General features: G+C 27.7%; 1 protein-coding gene across 1 annotated transcript; it reads right to left on the bottom strand.

Moving 5' to 3' along the window:
* Positions 1–1,809: 1,809 nt before the first annotated feature.
* LOC101241165 (uncharacterized protein T16H12.9) lies at positions 1,810–23,470 on the bottom strand. Its single transcript, XM_065800680.1, has 6 exons — positions 23,357–23,470; positions 21,561–21,746; positions 21,413–21,471; positions 19,976–20,006; positions 3,439–3,634; positions 1,810–2,158 (listed from the first exon to the last, which is right to left on the bottom strand). The coding sequence occupies exons 2-6, from the start codon at positions 21,736–21,738 to the stop codon at positions 1,948–1,950; spliced, it is 675 nt and encodes a 224-aa protein (XP_065656752.1). The 5' UTR covers positions 21,739–21,746; positions 23,357–23,470; the 3' UTR covers positions 1,810–1,947.
* Positions 23,471–24,958: the final 1,488 nt, after the last annotated feature.

The following is a 24,958-nucleotide window of genomic DNA, read 5'->3' as shown; positions in this document are numbered from 1 at the left end:
GGCTAATCTCGAATTGCCAATTTAATAGTAAAAAAACATGGTCCATAATTAATAACATCATCAGAAAAGACAAAAATATTGCTTCTTCACTGCCTAAAAGAATTAATATTGAAAACACTGATATATTCTGTCAAAAACTTATCTCAAAAGAGTTCAACAAGTATTTCACAAATGTTGGACCTAAACTTGCCATCAAAATATTGGCCACATCAGAATCATTTAAAAACTAAAAAACCGTCAAATAAAAAAATATTATATGATAATGAATTAAGTTATAAAGAATTTGAAATAGCATACTCTTCTTTAAAAAAATCCCCAGGATATGATGAAATATCTAGTAATATAGTGATTTTTAACAAAACTAGCTTAAGCAAACCTTTGTTTTTGTTATACTGAAACTTTCATTAAAGTTTGGTATTTTCCCTGATGCTCTTAAAATAGCTAAAATAATCCAATTTATAAATGCAACGATCATTCGGACATTACAAACTATAGACCTATATCATTACTTTCTGTATTCTCAAAATTGTTTGAACGCGTAGTTTATAATAGAATATTCGAGTATTTCACTATAAACAGTTTGTTTTACCCAAAACAATTCAATTATTGAACTAGTCAACCATATAACTAATGGTTTTAACAATAACAAATATACTTTCGGAGTATCTATAGATCCATCTAAAGCATTCGATACAGTTGACCATTGCATTCTCTTAGAAAAAATTAAGCATTACGGTATAAATAATACAACATATTCCTGGATAAAAAGATATCTTACAGATAGAAAGCAATATGTTCATAATGAACAATCCGGAACATTTAATGTCGTATGCAGAGTTCCGTAGGGATAAGTTTATCCTGGCTTCCCCAGATAAACTATATTCAATCAAAAATCGCCAGAACTATTGGCGTAATGTATCGAGTCCGCCCATACGTGAATATTTCAAGTCTCAAATTGATATACTTTGGGCTGATTCACTGTTTCATTAACTATGCTAATATATCATGGGCAAGTATGGATAAAACAAAACTTGAAAAAATTTATAAGCTACAAAAACACACTTGCCGAATCATATACTCTAAATTTAAACGTGAACATGCAAAACCTCTCATGAAAGATATGAAAATGATGGATATATTTGAAATAAATATCTATCAACATCTAATTTTTATGTATAGATACTACAACAATCTTTTACCTGTAAATTTTAATGATAAGTTCGAAATAAAGCTAAATGATAAGTATAATCTAAGATCAAATAGAAACATTAACTATAAATTGTCTCGGAAATGTAGCAAACTCTCAGAATATTGTATATCTTATCGAGGACCTAAATTATGGAATGAATGTCAAAAAGATTTTAAGTTTACGGTGAAGTCCTTAAGTTCATTTAAGTTTCAAGCAAAAAAAGGAATTTTTAAAATGTAATGATCTTAATAATTAAAAAATTATTTTTATTTTAGGTAATAAATTTTTTGTTTGTTTGACTATTTTACCGGTAACTTTGCTACTTATTTGCTTCTTAATACGAGCTTTATATTATATGTGTTATATACTTCTTAATACGGTCTCTTTAGTATATTTATTATGAGTTTTATATTTATATTATACTCGATATTAATGCTGTATATTTACGATTTATTAAAGCAATTTATTACTCTTCTTATTTATTATATAAATCTACGATTTATTATTCTTTTATAAAGGAACTCTATGAAAAGATTGCGATAACGTAATGTTATCCTTATCTTCTTTGAGTTCCTATCTGCTTTAACCTTATTTTATTGTAATACTAGTGTATACTCTTGTAACAGAATTTATTTTATATATATTTAAACGAGCATTGTAAAAATTATTATACTATGTTAAACAGAAAAAAAAAAAAAAAATCTAAACTCAAGTATTTACAAGTAATTAAATAATAATTAAATTTCTTAAGAAAAATACTAAATAAAAGCTGCAAATATTGAATCTGTGCGAATTTCACATGAACACGATGCTCCAAACATAAACGTCACTGTTTGTGAAATACCAGCATTGTTAAATGTCACCGATTTTGCCATTGTGTTTGTCGTACACGAGCCTTCACCTGTTAAACAAGTTTCATAATAATCGGTGTCTTGACACGTGACATGGTTGTGATTACGAGGAGAATAGCTTAAAATATAATTAAGATACATATTATATATATATTATACATATTATATATATTATATATATATTATGTATAATATTATATATAAATTTTGTTTGCCGTATAATATAATTTGCAGTAAGATCGTACATATATAATAAATGGAGCAAGAAGAAGACATTTATTGTCTTATCTCCGAGCCCTGTTTGCATCATTTATATTACCTTCAGGTTACGTTACAAGTTAAAAATAAAAAAGTGCGACTTTTCCATGCAATATTGCTTGTAATATTGCATCAGGAAAGATAACTATGAGTAAATGAAAAATAATTTTTAAAGACTCAGTATTAGGAAATGGTTTAACTCTATATAGTATTGAAATATTTTTGAAGATTTTATTCTCAATAGATTTAATATAGTATTGATATATTTTCATGACATATCTTCATCTATCGTTACTTCTAGAAAGTTAACAGTTGACTCTCTTATAACAAATGTTTTATTCATAAAGAAGATGGGTAACTTTAAAGAAAGGTGATCCTTACTAGGTTTGTGGAATAACACAAATTTAGTTTTTTCTACATTTAGTTAAAGTTGATTGCATGTAATCCACTCATTTATTTCTATAAATTCTTCATTAAGTATTCTAAGATTTAAAACTATAACATTTAAAATTTTTGATGCTAAATATAAATCATTTATATAGAGTTGGAATGATAATGGCCCAAAGATTGATCCTTGGGGAAACACAACAAGATTTAATATGTTTTTCTCTTTCATTTGCTGTATATATTATGTATTGTTTTCTGTTTGATAGGTAACTTTTACACCAGAGTAAGTTATTGTTTAATACTCCATAGAGTTCTGGCTTTTTTTATAAGTATTTCATGGTTAATAGCGTCAAATGCTATTGAAGCATTTTTAAAATTATTATTACTGCATGATCTGTTGAATGATTTTTTTTGAACCCAAACTGTTTAACATACAGTATATTATATCCTTATTGTTCTCCGTTAAGTAATTATTAAATCTATCATACATAATAAATTCTAACAATTTTGAAACTAATAACTTTATGAATATGCATTATCAAAATATTTAAAAAAAAACTCGAAAAAGACTGACTTCCCAATATAATGTATATATACCACCACCAGTACGTTTAATAAAAAGTTAAGTTTTCAATATAAGTAAAGTCCCTGAAGAAACAAATTAAGACCATAGATTAATTTGAAAGCTAACGCATTTGATTAATAGATTAAATTGGTATACAAAAAAGCAAAGTTAAAAATATTTTTTCTTACTTTCCTGGTAAAGTTACAAGATGAACACATTCTCTACAAAGATTGTATGTGTTTCCGAGTGGAATAAGTGTTTTTTTAGGTGTACAACAACTAGAAGAGTTGCAATATGTAATAACTGTTCCTTGGGGCATTCCAGTGGGCTGTCTCCAAGATGGAGTTTGCGTTTGTCTTTTCTCGCGAAGATTTTTTTTTTTTACTAAAATACATTGAGGAACAATAATATTGCTTTGTGAAGTGAATTCAAAAGTTATTTATTAAAATATAAACGTATTTTTAAATATATATATATATATATATATATATATATATACATATATATACATATATATATATATATATATATACATAAATATATATATATATATATATATATATATATATATATATATATATATATATATATATATATATATATATATATATATATATATATATATATATATATATATATATATATTTAAACAACTTTAAAAAGTATTCTACACAATAGAGTGCTCAATGTTCTTAAAAGAACAGAGCAATTATATATTAGTAGAAAATCACTTAACAAAAATTTTTTCCATTTTCGCCTTCTTCCGAACCGATGGACAGTGGGACGAAATCCTGATTTTGTGGCCAAAATTCCTAAATTACCAACATAAGGGTTTTCGAGGTCGCTGATTAGGAATCTGAGGTCAGTTTTAAAAAATTCAAAATGGCGGCTCCAAATAAAAATTAAAAATTAAAAATGTCTCTCATATTCGATTCTCTTGAGCATTTTCTTGAATGATGTAATCTGAAGTTTTTAATGTCCTTATTGCGTGACTCTTGGGCATCTTCAGAAAGTTGTCCAATCGGTAAAAGGGCATACTTTACAGTTTTTGCTCCATGGATCAGCAATTTATGTACAGATGTAGGCATGTAATACCACGGATATAAAGCAACAAATAAATGGGCGGTATTTACACAATAGTCTTTGAATTTTTCATCATCTATATCAAACCCGCTCGAAATTACCTGCAAAATAACATGAAATCGGTGAATTAATTTTTCATCGACTCCTGTTATTTCAGCAGACATAGCAGCATTTTGAAAAAAGCGGCGCGCTGTATTTCCATCGTTAGAGCTTCCATATCCTGGCTTTGGTCTATCAACGATAAGCCCCAGTTTTATCCTAAATTGAGTCTGTATTTCTTCCTTACGTATTTTCACATTCTTTTTATCTTCCTCTCGACGAGCTTGCCACTTTTCAGTTGTTAGCTTATACGACAGATGCAAACAGCACTTGAAAAAACGAATCCATGCATGCAATGTAGATATGCCAAATCTTAAATTATCTGTTGTAATGTCCATTTTTATAATGTTGTTGATGTCATTAAATTCTTTAGAGGAAGCTTTGCACAGGAAGCAGCGTTGTGTAGAAGTGGTACCAGTTACTGCATTACAGACTTTACCGTCTATCATCGTAAATGACATACAATAAGTTACTGAAATGGATTTTCCATTTTGTTCATTAGCATATGGTGCAAGACCCTCAATCTGCAGTTCAATGTCGGTAACTTCTTTCAATGTTGACTGTACATCTTCATGTACAAACTGCAATCGTATTGGTCTGCAGAATCGCGGAGATGATGGTCTAGGATTTTTCCACACAATAGTTGATTCACCCATCTCGTGGTTGTTGTGTATTAATTGTAAAGGTACAAGAGAAGTATAAAAAATGCTTTCATCAGATTTTCCAGTCTCAGTAAGTTTTTGTTTATAAACACTTTGACCGCTGCTTCCATCACATCCCCATTTACAGTAAAGTACTAATTTTTGCAGAATTTCTGGATTTAGAGTATCAATGACATCAGCCTGAAGTTGTATAATTCTAAATGTGGTATGATCAAGTAAAGCCTGTAGTTCAATCTGTGCGCACGACTCACTAACAGTTGTGTACACAACTGATGGATTTCAACGTTTTTTTGCTTTTTCTACTTCAAGGTATGATTGGTATAATTTGCATTTATGTGCTCTAGCTACATTTCTTGATAGTTGATAAGAGTGCTTTGATTCTCCTTTCTCGATCATTAAAGAAAGTGCTTCATTTGGGGTTAAAGGTACTTCATTTTGTGAACTAACAGCGGATATATATTTTGAGGCTCTTGTTGGGGTTGTTAATGTGACATCTTTAACAACTTGAGCAGCATGTACTTGGCCAGAAGTCCTTAAACTCATTTGAGCAGCATATGCCAATTCTTCTGTAGATAAAGTAGAACGTACTTCTTGAGTCTTTCGCCTCTTTGATCTCTCACTAGATGAAGCAAAGGATTGCGAGGGTCGCCCACATGTTCCTTTTTTATTATCACTCTTTACAATCTTCTCAGGTGTTGTGCATTCAGTATTGGATAATTTTGAAAATTGTACGGTGCCCTTCAACCATTCTTCATTTTTTTTCAGAAAAAAATCTTCCCATCTTCCTGCTGCTCTCCATCTCGATCAAAAATTTGAAAATAACCGTGATAATGACATTTCATCCACGCCTACTTGGATCACATGTTCCGTTTTTTTGAAAATTGCATCTTTCAAAACATCAATGATGAATTTATATTCATTTTTTAAACTGTCTTTCACCATAAAGAATATATCTTTTCTTGAAAATTCCATATTTGAAGATTTGGAAAACTCTGTAAAAAAAAATACAGTAATAACTGCTGAAAGTTCTTTGAGGACTATTTTATAAAACTTTGAGATTATCATAAAACGGAATGAGAAGTAACTTTTAAAGCATATATTTAAAATAAAAAGTTATTGCATTAAAATGTAATTAGTGCTGTTAAATAATGTTAATTCACTAATTTCCATGACCATTAATGCGTGGTGCGACATTAATCTATTAACATTGTTTAATGTCGCACCACGCATTCCTCCATAAAAACTAGTCTCATTATTAAAATGGCACTCAATGGCAGCCAGTTTTTTAATATGTTATATTTAACACTATACACGATCAGTTCCTTGTCAAAAGAAGGTGGATAACCGCGGTTAAATTTTTAAAACGACATTAGAAAATCGATTTCAGATAAAAAATTTACAATTTTTTATGTTTACTTGTCGCGCGATTTAAATATGAAAAAAATTGAAATTAGCAATAACAGTGCATAACTATATATTCTACATGCCTCCAGAAAGTGATTCCATTTTGCCGAATTCCAATTGAAATAGTTTCTTCAGTTTAAAAGCACTTTGAAACAGGCAAGAATTTTTCGACGTGTCCACTTGTTTAGTGCGTACCAAATGGAGGCTAAATGTCAACTGACGCCCAGGCCACCCTAGAGCAGGTATATACCTGCCCTATTCGGAATTTTGTTCTAGGACTATCTGTAAACAAGATCTGAACGTAAAAAGACGAAAATATAAAACTCAAAAATTTGACTTATGGCCATGAAATCGGGATTTCGTCCCACTGTGCGATGCCGCAAAACTTGCCCGGATGTGGGGTTTGAAATGGAAAAAATTTTTGTTAAGTGATTTTTTACTAATATATATATATATATATATATATATATATATATATATATATATATATATATATATATATATATATATATATATATATATATATATCGAGATACCAAAAATTTACCAAAAAATCACATCCCTAATATATATATATATATATATATCAAAAAATACCATAATTACAAAAAAAAAAAAAAAAACAATTTCTCTAAAAATATTATTAAAAATTCGTTCCAATTATAAATATTTTTATGAACGTATATTGAGCTAAAATTGAAAACTAAAATTAACTTTAAAACTTAAAAACTTCAAATATTATCTGTTAATACAAAAAAGGAATATATAGATAGTAAATTGATTTCATTTATAAGTTGTACATCGCCATCTATATCTTAACAATCATAAACCATATCAACAATATTTTTATCAATATGTATCAAGTATAATATGTACCTGCTTTTGATTATTTTGCATTTTATAGCATGTGACTTAGGTGTTAGCATAAAATTTTGTGAAGTTAAAACTATTTTTAAAGTTCAAAAAAAAAGGGCTTTTTTTAATTATTTTTTTTTAGGTACCCCAAGAAATTCGTACGATCTTATCACAGAGCACCGCAGAAGAGCATTTATTAGGTACTTCACGCCTTCTTCCTAACCGATGCCGCGAAACTTGCCCGGATGTGGGGTTTGAACCACAGATCCTTTGTTTCTTAGGTAAGTACAACTAGACTATCTATCATTCTGCAAGTTTCTCTTGTTTCTTTAATAATTATTAACACTTTACAGTTTTATTTTTTGTATGCTTTTAATTTTTTTTTTTTTTTATAGAGTTTCGTTACATTTCATTTTCATTTTAAACGAATCACTTTAATTACAGAATTGTGTCATTTATTTTGTAATTAAAGTGTTTTATTTTAAATGAATCACTTTAATTACAAAATAAAAAAATAAAAAAAGTTTTACGCAAAAGCATTTCTTGACATTTTTAAAGCATTTGTTTCCGAAAAGCATTTTTTTATTCCTTGTATCTTTTTACCAGCGTATATGTTTTTCAATTTCAAAAATCATTTATAAAATTTTGCATATTTGAGGAATATTTGGTTGACTATTATTTTTTGTTTTAGTTATGGTTACTTCATATGGATTTTAGTTATGATTGCTTCATATGGGTTCGTTTTTTTTTTACGTTATATAACAGGCTTGATTTCTTTTGTTTTCTTAAATTTTTAAGAATAAACACTCAATTTACTTTAGCAAAAAAAAGCATTTTATTCATGAAATTTTGCTGAAAACGACAACTTTTTAGAAAAAAAGTTCTTTCGGAAGGATATTGGTAACGTAAAACTTACATTTCGTACCGAAACGATCAAAACATTTAAAATTGCCGATGTTCTTTCGCAAGTACTCATTCCGAAATATAAGTTGAAAAAGTCCAAGAATTATTATGAAAATTTGATCGCTAAATGGATAGAAATGTAAAAATTAAACATATTTTCGTCTGGTCGCTACTTTAAAAAAAAAAGGAAAACTTTTACTGTTTACTAAAAAAATGAGTTTTATTTATTTTTATTTATTATTATTAAAGTAAATAATGACGAGTAGCAAAAAATTGCAGCATCTTAATCTAGTTGCTAAATAAGAAATTAAAAATGCTTGCATACTTCATTGAGGAGAATTTGGCCATAATAATATCAAACTGCGTGGTTTTACTGAAAATGCGCTTGCGAAAGTGAAGAATGCTTGGTAAGTCACAAATTAAATGTCCGACTCAATTTGTTTATTTATATACTGCTTAAAGCATGGATTTGATAATAATATTTTTTTTTTACTTAAGTCAAATTCGAAATGACTTTAAAATTATAAACATTCTACCTGATACGTGCCCATTAACTCTCTTGTTTCATCAAAGATATTACGATAAGTATGTGAATATAAAAATATTAAACATTCTACAACATCAGAAAAATAGAGCCGAAAAAGTCAATGAGAGTGTAGTCGTGGTTGATGCATCTTCATGCACCATCTGAGCGCAGAAGCTCAGCTCGAAAAGAGATAGATCAGGTAAATTAAAAAACCCTTGGGTGGGAAATGCAAACAAAGTAAATTACCCTCACTTTTCACGTTAATTATTGTTTTATGTACTACTTCAAAGTTAAAATAGTTTCCTTGTTTCAGGAAAAATGATTGCAGATGAAGAATGTTGCATTTGCTATCGCAAAAAGATTAGTAAAGATAGGAACGGAGTGAAATGCTTATAAAATGCGTAACGGAAAGTGCAGCAAACATGTTAAAAGAAAACGCTGTAAGTAAAGCTGGCATCCCTCGACTCATAGCTAGTATCTCGGGCACAGAATACTACAAAATATTTTGTTCGGATTTCAAAAAGTTTTAGTTTTAAAAATAGCTTCAAATTAAATCTTTATAATTTATTATCTTTTTGAAAACAGGGATGGAAACTTCTCCGTAAGAAGAAAGAGCGGTGCGTTTAACAAAGTTCCATCTGATTAGTCCATCGAACAAGCAATTAATCGTAATCAGAAACGCTAAGGGGGAATAAAAGGTTGTAGTACATCTGAAGGAACCATTCAACGCTGGGTACTTACAAATCATACTGTTTCAAAATGTATATCAATTTCAAAAAATGACATGGGAATCACAACCAAAAAACAAACACCAAAAGATCTAAAACCATCAAGATAATATTTCAACAACAGATGTGTAGAGAGAGCTTTGATACTAACAACTAGTTGGGGTCTTTTTGAGCAAAGAGATTCTTTGGTAAATATTTGTTCTGGAATAGAAGCACCTGATGAGTTAAAAGAAAATTTATTGAATACACAACCCATCGGGGAGGTAGAGTTCCAAAGGTTCTTTAGAGAATGCATTCAATCTTCAACAGTTTCTTTTTACGTTCCAATCAAAATTTGTTGTCTGCAATCATTTAATAATTTAAAATTGAAAAAAATTAATTGCCTTAAAGAAAAATTATTCACTATCTCAGCCGAAAGAAGCATGTTTGAGAGGTTGCTAGTTATTGCCAGAAGTAGAGAAGGTCTAACTTAGAAAAAAATACTATGTTATTCTTTAAGCCTTATTTAATGAGCGTTGGGATTATCTGATGGTAGCCTCGTCAAAACAAACAAGATGAATCTTCTTCGTAAGTTAATTTACTACTGATACTATAGGTATTGATAAATCTTCTTATTCAATCAGCAGTTTAACTTGAAATAGTTGCCAATAGCCGAAATCATTTGTTTGTTAAAAACATATTAGTTATTCTAAAATAATTAATAAATACTACCTAAATACTAAATTTTAGTATTTAGGTAACATTTTCAGTATAAGTTTAGTAATTTTCGCAACTTTTAGGAGCAATAAAATCTTCGGTGGATCGAGAGCACACAAGTCACGAAGAGGCTGATACAAAAGTATTCTTGTGGTCTAAGCACGCAGCATATATATATATATATATATATATATATATATATATATATATATATATATATATATATATATATATATATATATATATATATATATATATATATATATAAATATACATATATATATATATATATAAATATACATATATATATATATAAATATATATATATATATAAATATACATACATATATATATATATATATATATATATAGATATATATATATATATATATATATATATATATATATATATATATATATATATATGCATATATATATTTGCAAAAGTTATTAACGTGACGTCATCAGTACCAAATAAAGGCCCAAATTTGATCCTTTAAGAACTGCTTGTAAGTTTTTCTTAAGATGGTGTTATTTATTATAAGGTTTTCTCAAGAATTTATCTAACGTTTGACGTAAACATGTATTTTTTAGTTTGATAAAAAAAAATATACTTCAGCGTGACGTCATCAGTACCGAATAAGGGCCCAAATTTGACCCTTTAAGCACCTTCAGAAAGGCACGTAAAGTTTTTCTCAAATAAGACATCAACCTTAAACTATTTAATTAGTTTTTGTTATGTCCACTTCATTTTCAAGAAAAAATTACACGTATCGTCCAGATTATTTATGAACCAAAATGTTTGTAAATAAATGTTATTTTCAGAATTACAAAATATTGACAATATAAAAATTTACTTTTTGAAACAGAGATAAAATTAAAAGCTTACCGTAAAAACCCCTAACTCCGGACGGTTTAGGACTTAAATTGTCATAACTAGCTCAATATAAAGAATTTTGAAATAATTTTTTTAAATAAATAAACTTCATAACAAGACAAATCAAACGATATAAAAAATAATATTTTTGCAATATAAATCTATCTTTTATTTTATTTTTAAAAAATATTGTTTTTATCCGGAATTAGGTGTTTATGTCCCTTATTCCGGATTATGGAATGCGTATGAAATACAGAAAAACACATACACAAATAATACTAACATTAAAATAATTATTTTAATCCATTAAAAAAATGAAATCGTTTAATAAAAAAAGAATACATATTGTTTTATACACATTCGTTACAAATAAATTCCATGGTTGGACGATAATCAAAGACACATTCAATGCATGACCAATTTGAACACTGCTCACACGCAAGCCATTGGTTATCTAAGTTATTTGTCCAATTAACTTCGCAAGAATAACATAGAAGATCATCAGATACTAAAACGTTATTTGAAGCTTGAGGAAAATGAGGGTCTTCTAATTGATTCTTTGTCTTTATACCTTTTTTACCTGGTATTTTAGACGACTGACTTTGTCTCGACTTTTTTTTTTCTTCTCTTTTCTGTGCATTTTTTGCTTTTTGAGTAGCAGTGGAAATCTTTTTTTGTTCTCTAGTAAATTTCTTTGCAGCTTGTTTATCTAATTTTTTTTTTTTTTTGTTTGTTCAGTTTATCGTAAGCTATGGCATCCGCCGAAGTCATATTATAATTAGCTGGTCGCTTTATTCTCTCACTTTTTTGAACTCTTATATTTAGAGTTGGTGTCAATTGATCTCGAAGCATATTTAACACTGATTTGTTTATATCTTTCCCCACTTGTTGAACAGCATTATTCAAAGTAGCAAAACCTTTAAGCAAAAATTCACGATTTGACATTCTTGACCGTGTGTTAGGTGTATTGGTAGCATTTCCCATAACTAATGGACTAGATACTGTTGAAGAATCAAATAAATTTTCAATATTTTTGTTTTCGACAGCTTGAAACACAGCACCAATGGAAGTTTTTTTAGAAGAAATTTGCGAACGATCGATTGGAAATAAACCAGTATTTTTGAAACCACTCCGTGCATTTTCAGGTTTAAACCCACCATTTTGGATGAGATCCTTAAACATGGCCGGAAAATGTCGATTAGTCAGGCTTTGAAAGTGATTTTTAGTCAAATAACTTTCGACAAATCTCTTCCATGTGCTTTTACTGTTTTAAAAGCGCCAACATCTAGTGGCTGTAAAAAATGGCTGGTATGAGCCAGCAAACGCCAAAGTAAAATAGAATTTTCTAAAGCTTTTTTTTTAACTCTAAGCTCATATGTGAAGCATGGCCATCAAGTATTAGAACTTTAAATCCTGAAAGTTTGTTTGCGTCAGGCAAAAAAACTGTTTTAAACCACGACAAAAAATGTTCGGATTCCATCCAGCCTGAACTACTACTGTTATAATAAACATTCTGGGCAACGCCTTTGCACCAGTCTTTCATAACATGTTTGCCTTTATAAATTATTTGATGAGGTAAATAATTACCGAATGCATCACAACAAGTCAAGATTGTCGTCATTTGCTTTTCATTCGATGGTGCTAGCTTTTTAGGGTTTTTTGTTCCTTTTCTACAAATAATTTTGACTTTGCTTTGATCAAATTGCAAACCAGACTCATCACAGTTAAATATTTGAAAAGGCTTATCGCCTAAATTATGCTCATTATATGCTATTGCTAATTGCTCAAACCAATTGTCAATTATAGCTGGTTGTGTGGCCACAGCTCTAATAGTTTGCATACCGCTTACTTTTCTTGGGTAAATTTCTTTACGATATTTATTCATGAAACCGGAGTACCATTTTCTAGTCGGTTTGCCGTCTTTGAATAGACTACGTTGGTTTGATTCTTTTAAATAGTTTTCAGCAACAATAAACACGTCTTTTCTATTCAAGCCGAAGCCTATATCACTCATAAATTTTAATAAGTCAACAATAATAGCTTCAGTGATGTTGCTCATCTTTCTTGGCGCTCCTCGATTATTAGATGATCCTTTTGTTCAGTAATAGCTTAAATAGCTAGCTGGATTCGACTCTCTCGCTCTCCTTTTTGTTTAAAATTATCCATATTCTTTAATACAGTAATACAATTAACACAAATGCGTTAACTTTATGGATGCTAAAAAAAATAGCTGTATCTGGATTAGTGTCAATTATTTTTTCTCTGGTGGCTATTTTATTTTTTATTACTTTCGTGAACATAATATATTATGTGTATGAAAGTGATTAAAAATAAAATAGCCAATTGTAATTAACTGTATCCGGGACTCAAAAGTGTATTTGTTTATTGCTGCTGACTAATTTGTTTATTATTTTTTTTAGGTACATAAAATAATAATTACCTCCTCCAGAATTAGATGTCTTTTTTTTTTGGCTGGTAGCAAATTTGTTTTTCATTTTTTTTAATTATTTCAAAAGGTAATTTAATTTTTTTTTGGCTAAAATAATCAGCATAAAATTCTGCACAAAATAGTGTTTTTACTTTTTTAATTTTTTTGTTGCAAGTCAAAGTTATTTTTTTCCTTTTTTTTTTTGTTTTTTTAGTTATAAGAGATTTCAAATTGAAATCTTTTATGATTGCATTAGTTTATATAAATTTTTTTTATATTTTTCGAATTGTCTGGTAAAGACGTTTATTAATTAAAAAAAACTATTCTTAAATTCATTATATTAAGGGAGTTATGAAACTTTTTACTAAAACCATCCGGAATTAGATTACATCCGGAATTAGGGGTTTGTCGAAATAAATTCTTTCGCAACAGTAACTTGCGGAACTGTCGCATTTGAAGAAAACTTACGAAACAAGTCATTATAGATGTATTTAATTATGTTTTATGAACCAAAAATGTTTAATTAAACAATTAACTAAGTGCTATATATTGATATTCGTAAATTTCAAATGCGTGTAAAATTTTTTTTGATAAATTACGGATATTCATAACATATACTTCTAAAATGTATAAAATAAATAACAATTTAAAGCAACTAAACCATATGTACGGGATCATGTAGATGCGCCAATAATTAGTAATAAATTTTTTATCTGTCAACAATTCAAAAAAAATATTCTGAAGAAAATGGAAAATAAAATATACTGACGATTCAATAAGCAACATAGCGTAACGAGGGGCAAAATGAGACACTTAAGCACTAGTTTATCTAATACTTTTGAAAAAAATAACCATCTTACTTGAAGCTTACAAAATATGAGTTGCAAAACTGCAGTGGTTTGGTCACCAAAGATCATTTATTGACAGCACCTATCCTGTCTCATTTTGCCCGGCATAGCGGGGCAAAATGAGACAGATTTTTTTTTTAATAATTTAAATAAATAAAGATAGACAAAACAGATCTTTAAGAGAATTAGCAAGAAATACATTTTATAATATATTACAGCTATACTCAAACTGTCACTAGTCACATAAATCACATATTGCTTGACCAGTATTTTGAAACGAACAACAGTCTGAATGAGCCCAGGTTGTGCATTTTGAATATTGACTCCACTTCTCTCCTTTTGCAGCCTTACTCCATAAACCATTACAAACATAACATTCCCAGTCTTCAACACTTAAACTTTTAACTTTTTCTCTACCTTTTCCTAATGCACTTTTATTTTCTATTTTGCGTTCTTTTAACTTTTTTGATTTTTCAGAGGATTCAAATAGTGATTTTCTGTAATGTGATGTTGTTATTATCTGTAATTCTTCTCCCTTTTTTGGTGGTAAAATGATCTTTTGAACTGGTACAATATTAGAAAAGCATGCCGTTATATTAAAATCAATATTATAATGTAAAATATATCATGCAGTTATATTAAAATCAATATCTGAAGATCCTGAGGGCAATGGTAATAAGGTGCTCGAATTAACTTGTGAATCGATTTTATCAGGTTTATGTAAGATAACATTAGATCTTTTGTCATTATTAAACTCAGTGTCTAGAATTAGAAAAAAAGAATCCAGACAAAAAAGACAAATTCCAGATGTACGAAAGCCAGAACAGGCAATTTCTACAGAGGCAATAGGAGAATATACCTCCAAGTTGATCCAAGTTGGAGGATATACCTCCAAGTTGAATACATCATCCAAGTTGATAGGCTTTGGAGAATATACCTCCAAGTTGATCAGTTGTTATTTTTCTTCCAAGATGCTCACGCAACCATGATCCACATTTTATATTATAAAAAGTTTTTAATGGTTTAAAAAAGCTTCGATCAAGTGGCTGCAACTTATGAGAAGTATGAAGTGGTAAGGTTATAATAACTATTCCATTTTACTTTGCAAAATCCAACAAGTTAATGTTTTTTGTATGAGTTTTGTGCCCATCTAAAATTAAAAGAATTTTACTTTCTATAGAAGCTCTAGTGTACTTAGTAAAGTATTTTATATACTCCATGAACAGATCAGTTGTAATCCATCCATTTTTAGAGCACCCTCCAATTGTTCCAGTGGGAGCATGGTCGATTAGTTCTAATTTCATTCGCTTTCTCTTAAAAATCATCATTGGTGGAACAAATAGTCCAGTTACACTCATAGCACAAACAGCGGTTAAAGACAACCCCTGAGGCTTTCTTATTGAAAGGTCTGGATGTCTATTCAAAAATTCACTTACAAAATCTCTTCCTGCAACACCATTATATTTATTAAATGGATGAACTATGTTTTATTTTTCTACATACTGGAAGACAATTTGTTGAATGTCACTTATCGACAATCCATAATAAACTGAATCCATTTCTTTAATGTAGCTAACTAATTGATTTTCAGTATCATCTGGCAATACTTTTTTAAATGAACCAAGTAATCTTTTATGAATATTACAAGATTCTAAACTCTTTAATTTTCTTTGAATCCTTCTATGTAAAGCATCTTTACTTACACTAAATGTCAAAGCTGCTTTTCTCAGTGACATTTCCTTTAATTTTACGGAGTCGATTGCCTATAACATGCTCTGCTCAGAAAAATTGCCACAATCAGTTTTTCTTATATAGTTTCTAACCATATTTCACTTTCTAAAAATATATAATATATATATATATATATATATATATATATATATATATATATATATATATATATATATATATATATATATATATATATATATATATATATATATATATAATATAATATATATATATATATATATATATATATATATATATATATATATATATATATATATATATATATATTATATATTATATATTTAGAACAACTACAAGAATTAATAAAACCATACATGCTACATGCATATATTGAACTTATGTTTTTAAAGTACACATAAAATTCATTGTATTTTGTTTATAGTTTACTGCAATAACCTATATGCTTAAATCTACTCACTATATATTTTATATACTACTTACTTTATTACTTTACAATTACATATCAATACAATAAGATTATAAAATACAAACATAGTGAATATAAATATCAGGCAATTATTTGCTTCAATTTGATTAAGTATTTATTATGTTTAAATATAAGTTAACAAAATATAAAACATAATTCTATATTGGATAACAACTAAACATTTCAATTAATAAAATAAAAAGTAAGTAAATACAGTATAATAAATTTAAATCTACAGCACGTAAATATTAATATTTGCTATGTTTGTTGTTTTAATGTAAAACATTAAACAGACATAATATTAGATATCGGCAAAACAAATACAAACAGAATGTCTCGTTTTGCCCCGCATCATGTTGGCATCGAATTGGCTAATTTCCTGACTATTTTATTGAAGAAATAAAATACCAAAGAATGGAAATGATAGAAAAAGCCCTAAAGATTCTAATTAAAATTTCCACTCAGTGTGATCAAAAAAGGCTAGGAAAAAATATAATAACAGTACTTAAAAATTCGTAATTTTCGCGAAGCCGAGGGATGAAATGATTCCACTTCTATTCAACTTTTTTATTTCTAAGTGACTCAATATATTTTTCTTGACACAAAATAGTTTTTGAACACAACTGCATATTTAAAAATCTTGCAAATAATAATTTGTAGGGCTGGCATCATGATAAACGCGAACTGTTTAACAAAAAAAAAAAAAAAAAAAAAAAAATCATTTTGCTCCACGTTACCCTAGTTTTGGTATTTAAAAACTTGTTCATAAAATATTATGTCGTTAAGTTTTTAAGATTTGTAATATCTGATGCAGAGGCGAATCTAGAAATAAAATGAGAGAAGTGAACCCTTAAAAAGTACCAACTGATCCAAAATAAAAAACAAAGTTTCTCAAAACTTAAAATCACCCAACTGAAATGTGTCAAATACCTGACTAACCGACTATAATCCTCAAAAAGTTGACTATAACTTAAAAATCGTCTTCTTTGTCGGGAAAAGGAGGGTATAACACCCCCGTAGATTTGCCCCTGATTTGATGATCGCTAATATGCGTGAAACTCTTATTTATGTTTAAAATAAATCGAGTGTTGTGATTATTTAATTTTTACTATATTTGCTACTATATGTGTATTCTTTTTTTTTTGAGTGCCCCAAGAAGACCTAATGATCTTGTCACTGAGCACCGCAGAAGAGCAATTAACAAGGAAGTTCACGCTTTCTTCCTCACTGATGGCGCTAAATAAGCCCAGAGCTTGCTTCGAACAATGGATCTTTTGCTTCCAAAGCAAGTCCTCTAACCACTGCGCCATGGCCACTTATCACAGAGCATTGATAAAAAGCAATTAACCAGAAAAGTTGTCTTTTTCCTTATCAATAGCTTATTTGGCCAGATCTTGATTATGTATTGGATACGTAAGTTTGTAACATAGTTAATATTTTTATCAGTAAAAATGGAATTTGTAAATAAAACTTATAACAAAGCATTTTTATAAATCCTAATTATTATTGATATTTTTTTTATAAATGTTAGATTTAATCATTGATTTTCTACTTTGAAAAATTACTTTTTCTAAAGCATTTTTTTGCATCATTTATATGTACTATATAGTAATTAACACTAAACAAAAAGAAATTAGATTTAAATAATAATTCAGGGGTATATGTTCCAAGATAATTTTACGGGTCCCTAGTATTATCAAAAAAAAAGACTTTAAAAGTATATCTTGTTGGGTCTCAGATAAAGCAAATTCTTTATAAATTTCAAAAATAATAATCGTTTTATATATAAATATATATATATATACTAAAAAATAATGCTTGTTAAAATGCTTATTTTTTCATTTTTATTTAAAAACGTCCTTTTTTTATGCATTAAAAATAGAATGGAATAAAGATGTAATAATTCATCAAATCTTTAAGGGTAATGTGGCATCTCTGAAAGTATTTTTTCAAAGCTAACTTCTTTAGTTAAGTGTTGTTTTAGTATATAGTGCACATAGAAGATTGAAAATGTTATTTTGAGTACCACCTTAGTACCTCCTTAAATTCTATGAAAAAAAATTAATATATGTTTCTGAATAATTTTTAATTTTTTTTTTTTTTTAAATTTGGCTTTAAGCATTTAACAGATGGTTAGAGACTTTTTCTAGATCCTTGAAGTTGTCTTGCTTTTAAATGGTTATATAAAATTTTTTATTCCAGTTGTGGATGTCTTAGAAATAAAAGAGAAGTAAACAAAATGAATGCATACCATGATAGCAATACTCAAAGTAATAAATAACAACAAAAAATACATGTGTATTTTAAACCTTAAAGACAAAAAAGTCGTTTTTACAAGACTTATTTGTTTTATAGAAGCACCATATACAAAATGATCCCTCAATCTTTTGTTTCTTCAAATTAAACTGGGATTAATGATGAAGTCTGTAAATATTTTAAATTTAAAAGGGGATTCTTTAATATTTTTAGGAAAAATTTGAACCAGTTTTTATGGACGCAAAATTCAAATCTAGTTTCTTTACCACCCCCACCCAACAACCCCCCCCCCCCCCTCCTTCCTAAAATATGAGAATTAATGCACAAAAGCAATCGAGACTCTTAAAAAATCTAAGGCAAGGAGTTCTTTTGTTTCTGTCATTAGAAATTATTTAAGGAATTAAATCAATTAATACGTTCATACGGTTGAAAAAATTTGGGGTAAAAATGAGTAAATTCTAACAAAGTGAGCCTTTGAAAAAATGGGTTGCAGAATATCACAAGATTTCTTGCACTCAAACCTTGTTTGTTTTTTTTCGCTTCACACCTAAGTACAGTAAGCGGAAATAAAAGAGGAAAGATTCAATCAAGACACATTTGTTATGAAAACTGGATATTAAGATTTGATTTATACATTTTAATCAAAGCAGTCACATAAATTAGAACCATAAAGAACAAATAGTTGCGTAAATATCTTATCCAAACATTTCTATGTTTGGACCAATGAAATTAATTGGTATAAAAAGTTAAGCAATTGGAAACAATAAAATCAGAAAAAAAGAAAATTTTTCGACCATTTTATTGATCGTTTACTTACTATATACATATATATATATATATATATATATATATATATATATATATATATATATATATATATATATATATATATATATATATATATATATTATATATATATAAACTATTGCGTGTCACAAGCAGAATACATTTTTACTTAATCGCAGGAGAAGCTTGTGATGACCTGTTAAACTTGAAGAAATTTTAATTCCTTTTATTATTTTCATTTTATTTAAAGATTTTTAAACAAGTTTGGATGACAATGAAGTTTTTAAATTCAAGTATAAACAAATTTTGAATAATAATAATATGGTTTGACCCTTAAAGTAGAACTGGCTCAACCCTTTTTATTAAAATAAAAATTGTAAAAATAAAATACATACGTTTTTTGATACCAAAATGTGCAAACAAACCCTATAATAAATAATTAAAAAATTCCAGAAGAAAAATACTCAAACGGTAAATAACTTATTCATTTATAAAAACATTAAACTATAACGTCGTAACTTTGTCGCTGTTGGATGTCTTATGTACGTAGAAAACTTCTAAGACAACTGACGGACACCCTTTCGTAATACTTATTGGGTTACCCGTTTTTGATTAAGGATATTTTTATTTTTTTTGATTTTAATAAAGAGATTGCTAACACACATGTTAGTAAACTCATATAAATACTTTAAAGTAGATTTAATTGCAGAAACAAACACTGGTAAAAAAGCACTCGACACTAATGCTAATTTTTTTTTAGTTTTCTTCACCTTCTCGAAAGAATTAAGTTTATTAAACTCAAAACGTATATACTAGCCAATATATACTGTTGCTTTAGACTTATGCAGAGATACATCAAAAGCTACTTTAATGTCTTATTTAGGGAGATACAGCTTTCAGACCTTCTTTTGGATTTTTCCTAACTCCTCTTAGGATTGAGTTAAACTGGCACAAAAATAATCAATGGTTGTATGTAGCTTGTCCAGAAGTTGTGCTACATCAACTGTTTATAGACTTATCTGATCCCAAGAATAAAGTAAATCATGGGAACTCTTGAAAATCGACGCGTGATTTATTAGAAATGCAGGCTGTTATTACAAAACTACAAAAATATTGATTCAATTTTTGATAAGGGAAAACTATTTAACGCACATTAGGCAATTTGCCCTAAATAAATTATTTTAACGACATACTAAAAACATGACCAGATATCCTATTACTGAGTTAAATCACTTCAATTTTTTTAACTTCTTTTTAACAAACATCATTTTTAGAAATAAAATCATATTTATAAAAAAGCAGTTGTCAATTTTTATTTGACACGCGTAACCAACTTTTGTATTAGGTTGTGCAAACAGGATAAACTTAAAGAACCCTGCAAGTTATAAGATATAGCATACATAATCTATACACTTAAACAACCTTGTTAACTTTTATCAAACTGAACCACTAAAACAAAAACAATCAAAATACTTATTTTTTGAATTTAAATAAAAATTTATAAAAATGATTTGTATGCTTATTTAAAACATTTTACATAATTTTAGTAAAAACTTAATTTAGTATGAATTTTTCTCATCGACGTAACTAATTTTGTTTTTTAATATAATTTATTACTAGGCTCCTTATATCTGTTGCTTTATTTAATGTTCATTACTCATTTTCTGTTTTGTTAGTAGGGTGTATTACTTTTGTTAATCACCCTATTAACAAAAGTAACACACCCTACTAACAATATACAGTATTGTTAGTTTTGTTTTCTGTTTTAATTTATTGCAAAAATTTCTTTGAAAAATTAATTTCAGCATACATACAAAGTACATAAATATTACCTTTTTAAAAGATTTTTTAATAGTGGCGACATTGTTGGACACCGGCATTGTATCGTTAGCTAAAAGTAAATTTATTGAGTTTCTTATATTGAAAAAATTTCAGCATTATATAATTATTAAGAAAAAAATAACATAAAAATAAATATACATTCGCACACAGGAGGATTATTCAAAAAAGCATATTTCAAGCTTGAAGCTAGTAGAAGCTCTAGAGTTGTGTGATTTCGTACGCAGGTATTCGTTGCGTAGTCTTTCTGAATATAAATTGCAGCCGAGACGTGTGAATAAACGCAAAGCCCAAAATACAATATAATTAGAAAAGCCATGAAGAAATCTTAAAAATTAAAAACAGAAAAAAAACTTTAAAATAAAAAATAAATAATTTGAACATTCTTTTGACTTAATCTAATTTTTCAATAGTTCTGAATATTTTTTTTTTCACTTCTTAAAATACTTAAATATTTTATTTTAAAAAAATATTTTATTTTTACATTATATATATTTGACCACTGCTTGATATTTTTACTTTTTCAAGCCTATTTATGTTTTATCTTGATATTTTATTTATATTTAACGTTCTAGCGGTTCTCGATTACAAGACCTAGTGGTCTTCTACGAGTCTCGCCATTCTTTTTATGAGAAAAATGTCAAAAACCTTACAATATATGAATCGATGTATACAAAAACGTTCTCAGTCATAAAAACTATTTTTAAGTCAGACAACTTTAACTATGTATAACACATATATATATATCACAAATTTTGATATATTTTTTAACAAATCTAATATATTAAGATGTCAAATAGCACCCAGGTTTTTTTTTTGAATTTATTAAGGTAATAATTTTGGAATTAATAAGTTTTTTCTCGTTCCCCGAAAAAATAGTTTTTATGACTTAGAACGTTTTTGTATACATCGATTCATATGTAATATACATTAAGACTTATATTGACTTGCAATACGAATTTATACTGAAGAAGTTAAATTTACGAATTACTTACAAAAATAACACTTTAAATAAATTAACACTAAATTACAAACAACACTGAAGGAAGCAATATATTTTGCAAGTTGCAGACGATTTCAAATCAGAAAAAGTAAATAAATTTTTACCATTTTTTAATCCGAAATAAAAATTTTAATAAAATTTTAAGAAACTTAAAATTTATTAAAATTAATTTTAAGTTTCAAAATTATAGAGTAAATTAATCGCATAATATTCCGTTTATTTGTTTTACTTAAAGTTAGTATTCAGCTTATTCATTTTTTCACCTATTTTTTTTTAATAAACTGACTTTTTTTAAACTGATTATTGACTAATTTAATAATTGACTAAAGTATTAGTTATATTAATAAATAAAGTTATTATCAATTCCTTTAAAATCAATGCTTTGAAGCAGAGGCAATTCTACAAATTAAATAAGGAGGAGGTGGGGAGGTGAATCCTTAAAAAGAACCGACTGTTTTTCGTTGTTTTTTTTCAAATAAACGACAACGAAAATCCTCAAAACTAAAATTCACTTAACTCAAAGCTAAAATTCACCCAACTGAATTGAGTCAAATACCCGATTAGCTGAGTTAATTCGTCAAAAAAAACCCGACTATAACTTAAAAATCACCTTCTTTAGGGAGATTTATTGAGAATTTAGGGAGAGGGGGGGGGGGCTGAAACAACTCCCACGCCCCTCTCCCTAAATTGCCTCTGTTTTGAACCAAATGATTTTACTAAAGGAGTTTTATTACTTTTTAACGTTCTTTAGAGTAAAGGTTATTTTATTTAAGTTTAATGTAATTTTTAAAAAGTTAATATTTTTTATAATATTTTTTATTTCAAAAAATTTTTAAATTTTTTTTCTTTTTAATTTGAAAAATCTAAAAATGTTCAAATTGACGTAACGTTTATAAACGTGCTAAAAGTTATTTACAGTTTTAAATAAAATTACCTGGTAACAGAGTGCAACTGAAGATAAAACAGTTTTGTCGTTGTTGTTTTTTTCCTGAGAAATTAAAATTTTCTGCCGTATGTAAACTTCTTAAGTTAATTAATCAATCATGCGTATACAACATTATTACCAAGGAATGTAAAAAATTTGCACCTGAATATTTGAACTTGATTGTTCTAAATCTTCAAGTTTTAACAAAAAGATTAACCGGGAATAATTGGATTCTTAGGCAAGTTAATACAACAGCGGCCTTGCTCGTCAAAGTTCCTTTTTCAAAGTTAAAGAGTTAAGAGAGGGTTGTTACCACAACAAAAGCCTCTTTGACTGAAGTGCCTCTGTCGGCCTTGGGGAGGTCAATAACATTAAAATAAAGAAGAAAAAAATATGTGCATGTGTGTTTTTACATATAAGTGTTGTTGGCTTTTATCTGTAAATCTTAATTATTGTTTCCTTTATTTTGTGGGTCAAAGATTATTTAAAGTGTAAAAACAACTCTTCTGTTTTGTTTTTTAAAACCTGTTGGTTTTTTTTTAATGATATATTTGTGAACAGGTTGTTTTTATTATGATTTTAGATAAAACAATTATATTTATTAAACCATTTTTATTACTTTTTATATTTATATTTTTTACCTTATTTATATAACAGTTTTTATCTAAGGCAGTTTATTACGTTTTGACTCTTCTGTTTTTATTTTTTTCCTACTGTGTATATCCGTTGTTGTTTGAAAACTAATATGAATTTGATATTATTATTTGATATTATATAGTTAACTTTTTATAACTGTTAAAAATGGAAAAAAGTTAAACTGGCGAATAAAGGAACATAGTTTTTAGATCATTAACATGTATTAAAAATAAAAAATTACCAAAAATAGAACCAAAGAACACCTCACCATAATGAACACCACACATAAATGGTTTAAATAACTAAAATTTCTTTTACATTTTACGAGCGGTTCTTGATGATAAGATTTTTCGATTTTATCATCAACTATCTTTAACATTACAGAAAAAAAACCTACACTATAAATAAACATTTACACTTACAAAAATATAGGGAGGGAAAGTGAACTATAGATTACTTATATATTAAAACTAATCGTTAAAAAAAGGTCTATATTTAGTGCAAGTAAATTCAGAGTTTACTTTGTAAAGTAAGTTCAGAGTGCAAGTAAGTTCAGAGTTTATTCTTTGAACTTTTGTATGCATTCTTTCGATTGTTTAAATGAATTTAAATTTAGTTTTTGATTAAAACATTTTACTTTCCACACATTTATATGTATAACTGAAAAGTATACAAAAAAATCTTTATAAAAAATCTTATAAAAAACTGTAATAGCTCTTATTTTGTTTGTTTTTATTGAGTTATAAAAAAAATTTTTTGTTACCGTTAATCATAAATTTTGGCTTCTTAATTAGAATATTATAACCTTCGAGGTGTTGTAAGTGACAGGTTTTGATCTCATCTTAGAGATTGGAAACAATTTGGAAGTATTAATGGTCATAATTCTAGCAATAAATCCGTTGTGAACGGTGTACTTCAAGGTTCTGTTCTTGATTCTTTTGTTTTAATATATTTTTATGATTTAATCAACCCTGT

Source organism: Hydra vulgaris, chromosome 07 (genome assembly GCF_038396675.1).
Source record: "Hydra vulgaris chromosome 07, alternate assembly HydraT2T_AEP".
Taxonomy (NCBI): Eukaryota; Metazoa; Cnidaria; class Hydrozoa; order Anthoathecata; family Hydridae; genus Hydra; species Hydra vulgaris.
This window is presented reverse-complemented; position numbering and strand designations above follow the sequence as displayed.

Bases quoted from the DNA above. Each gene is read 5' to 3' on its own strand.
- LOC101241165 (XM_065800680.1), bottom strand. From the start codon at position 21,738: ATGGCTTTTCTAATTATATTGTATTTTGGGCTTTGCGTTTATTCACAC. The intron at 21,472-21,560 runs GTATATTTATTT...ATTTACTTTTAG, and splicing joins TAATCCTCCTGTGTGCGAAT to CTAACGATACAATGCCGGTG. The intron at 3,635-19,975 runs GTATGTATTTTA...AATGTATTTTAG, and splicing joins ACATTTTGGTATCAAAAAAC to TAAAAAAAAAAAATCTTCGC.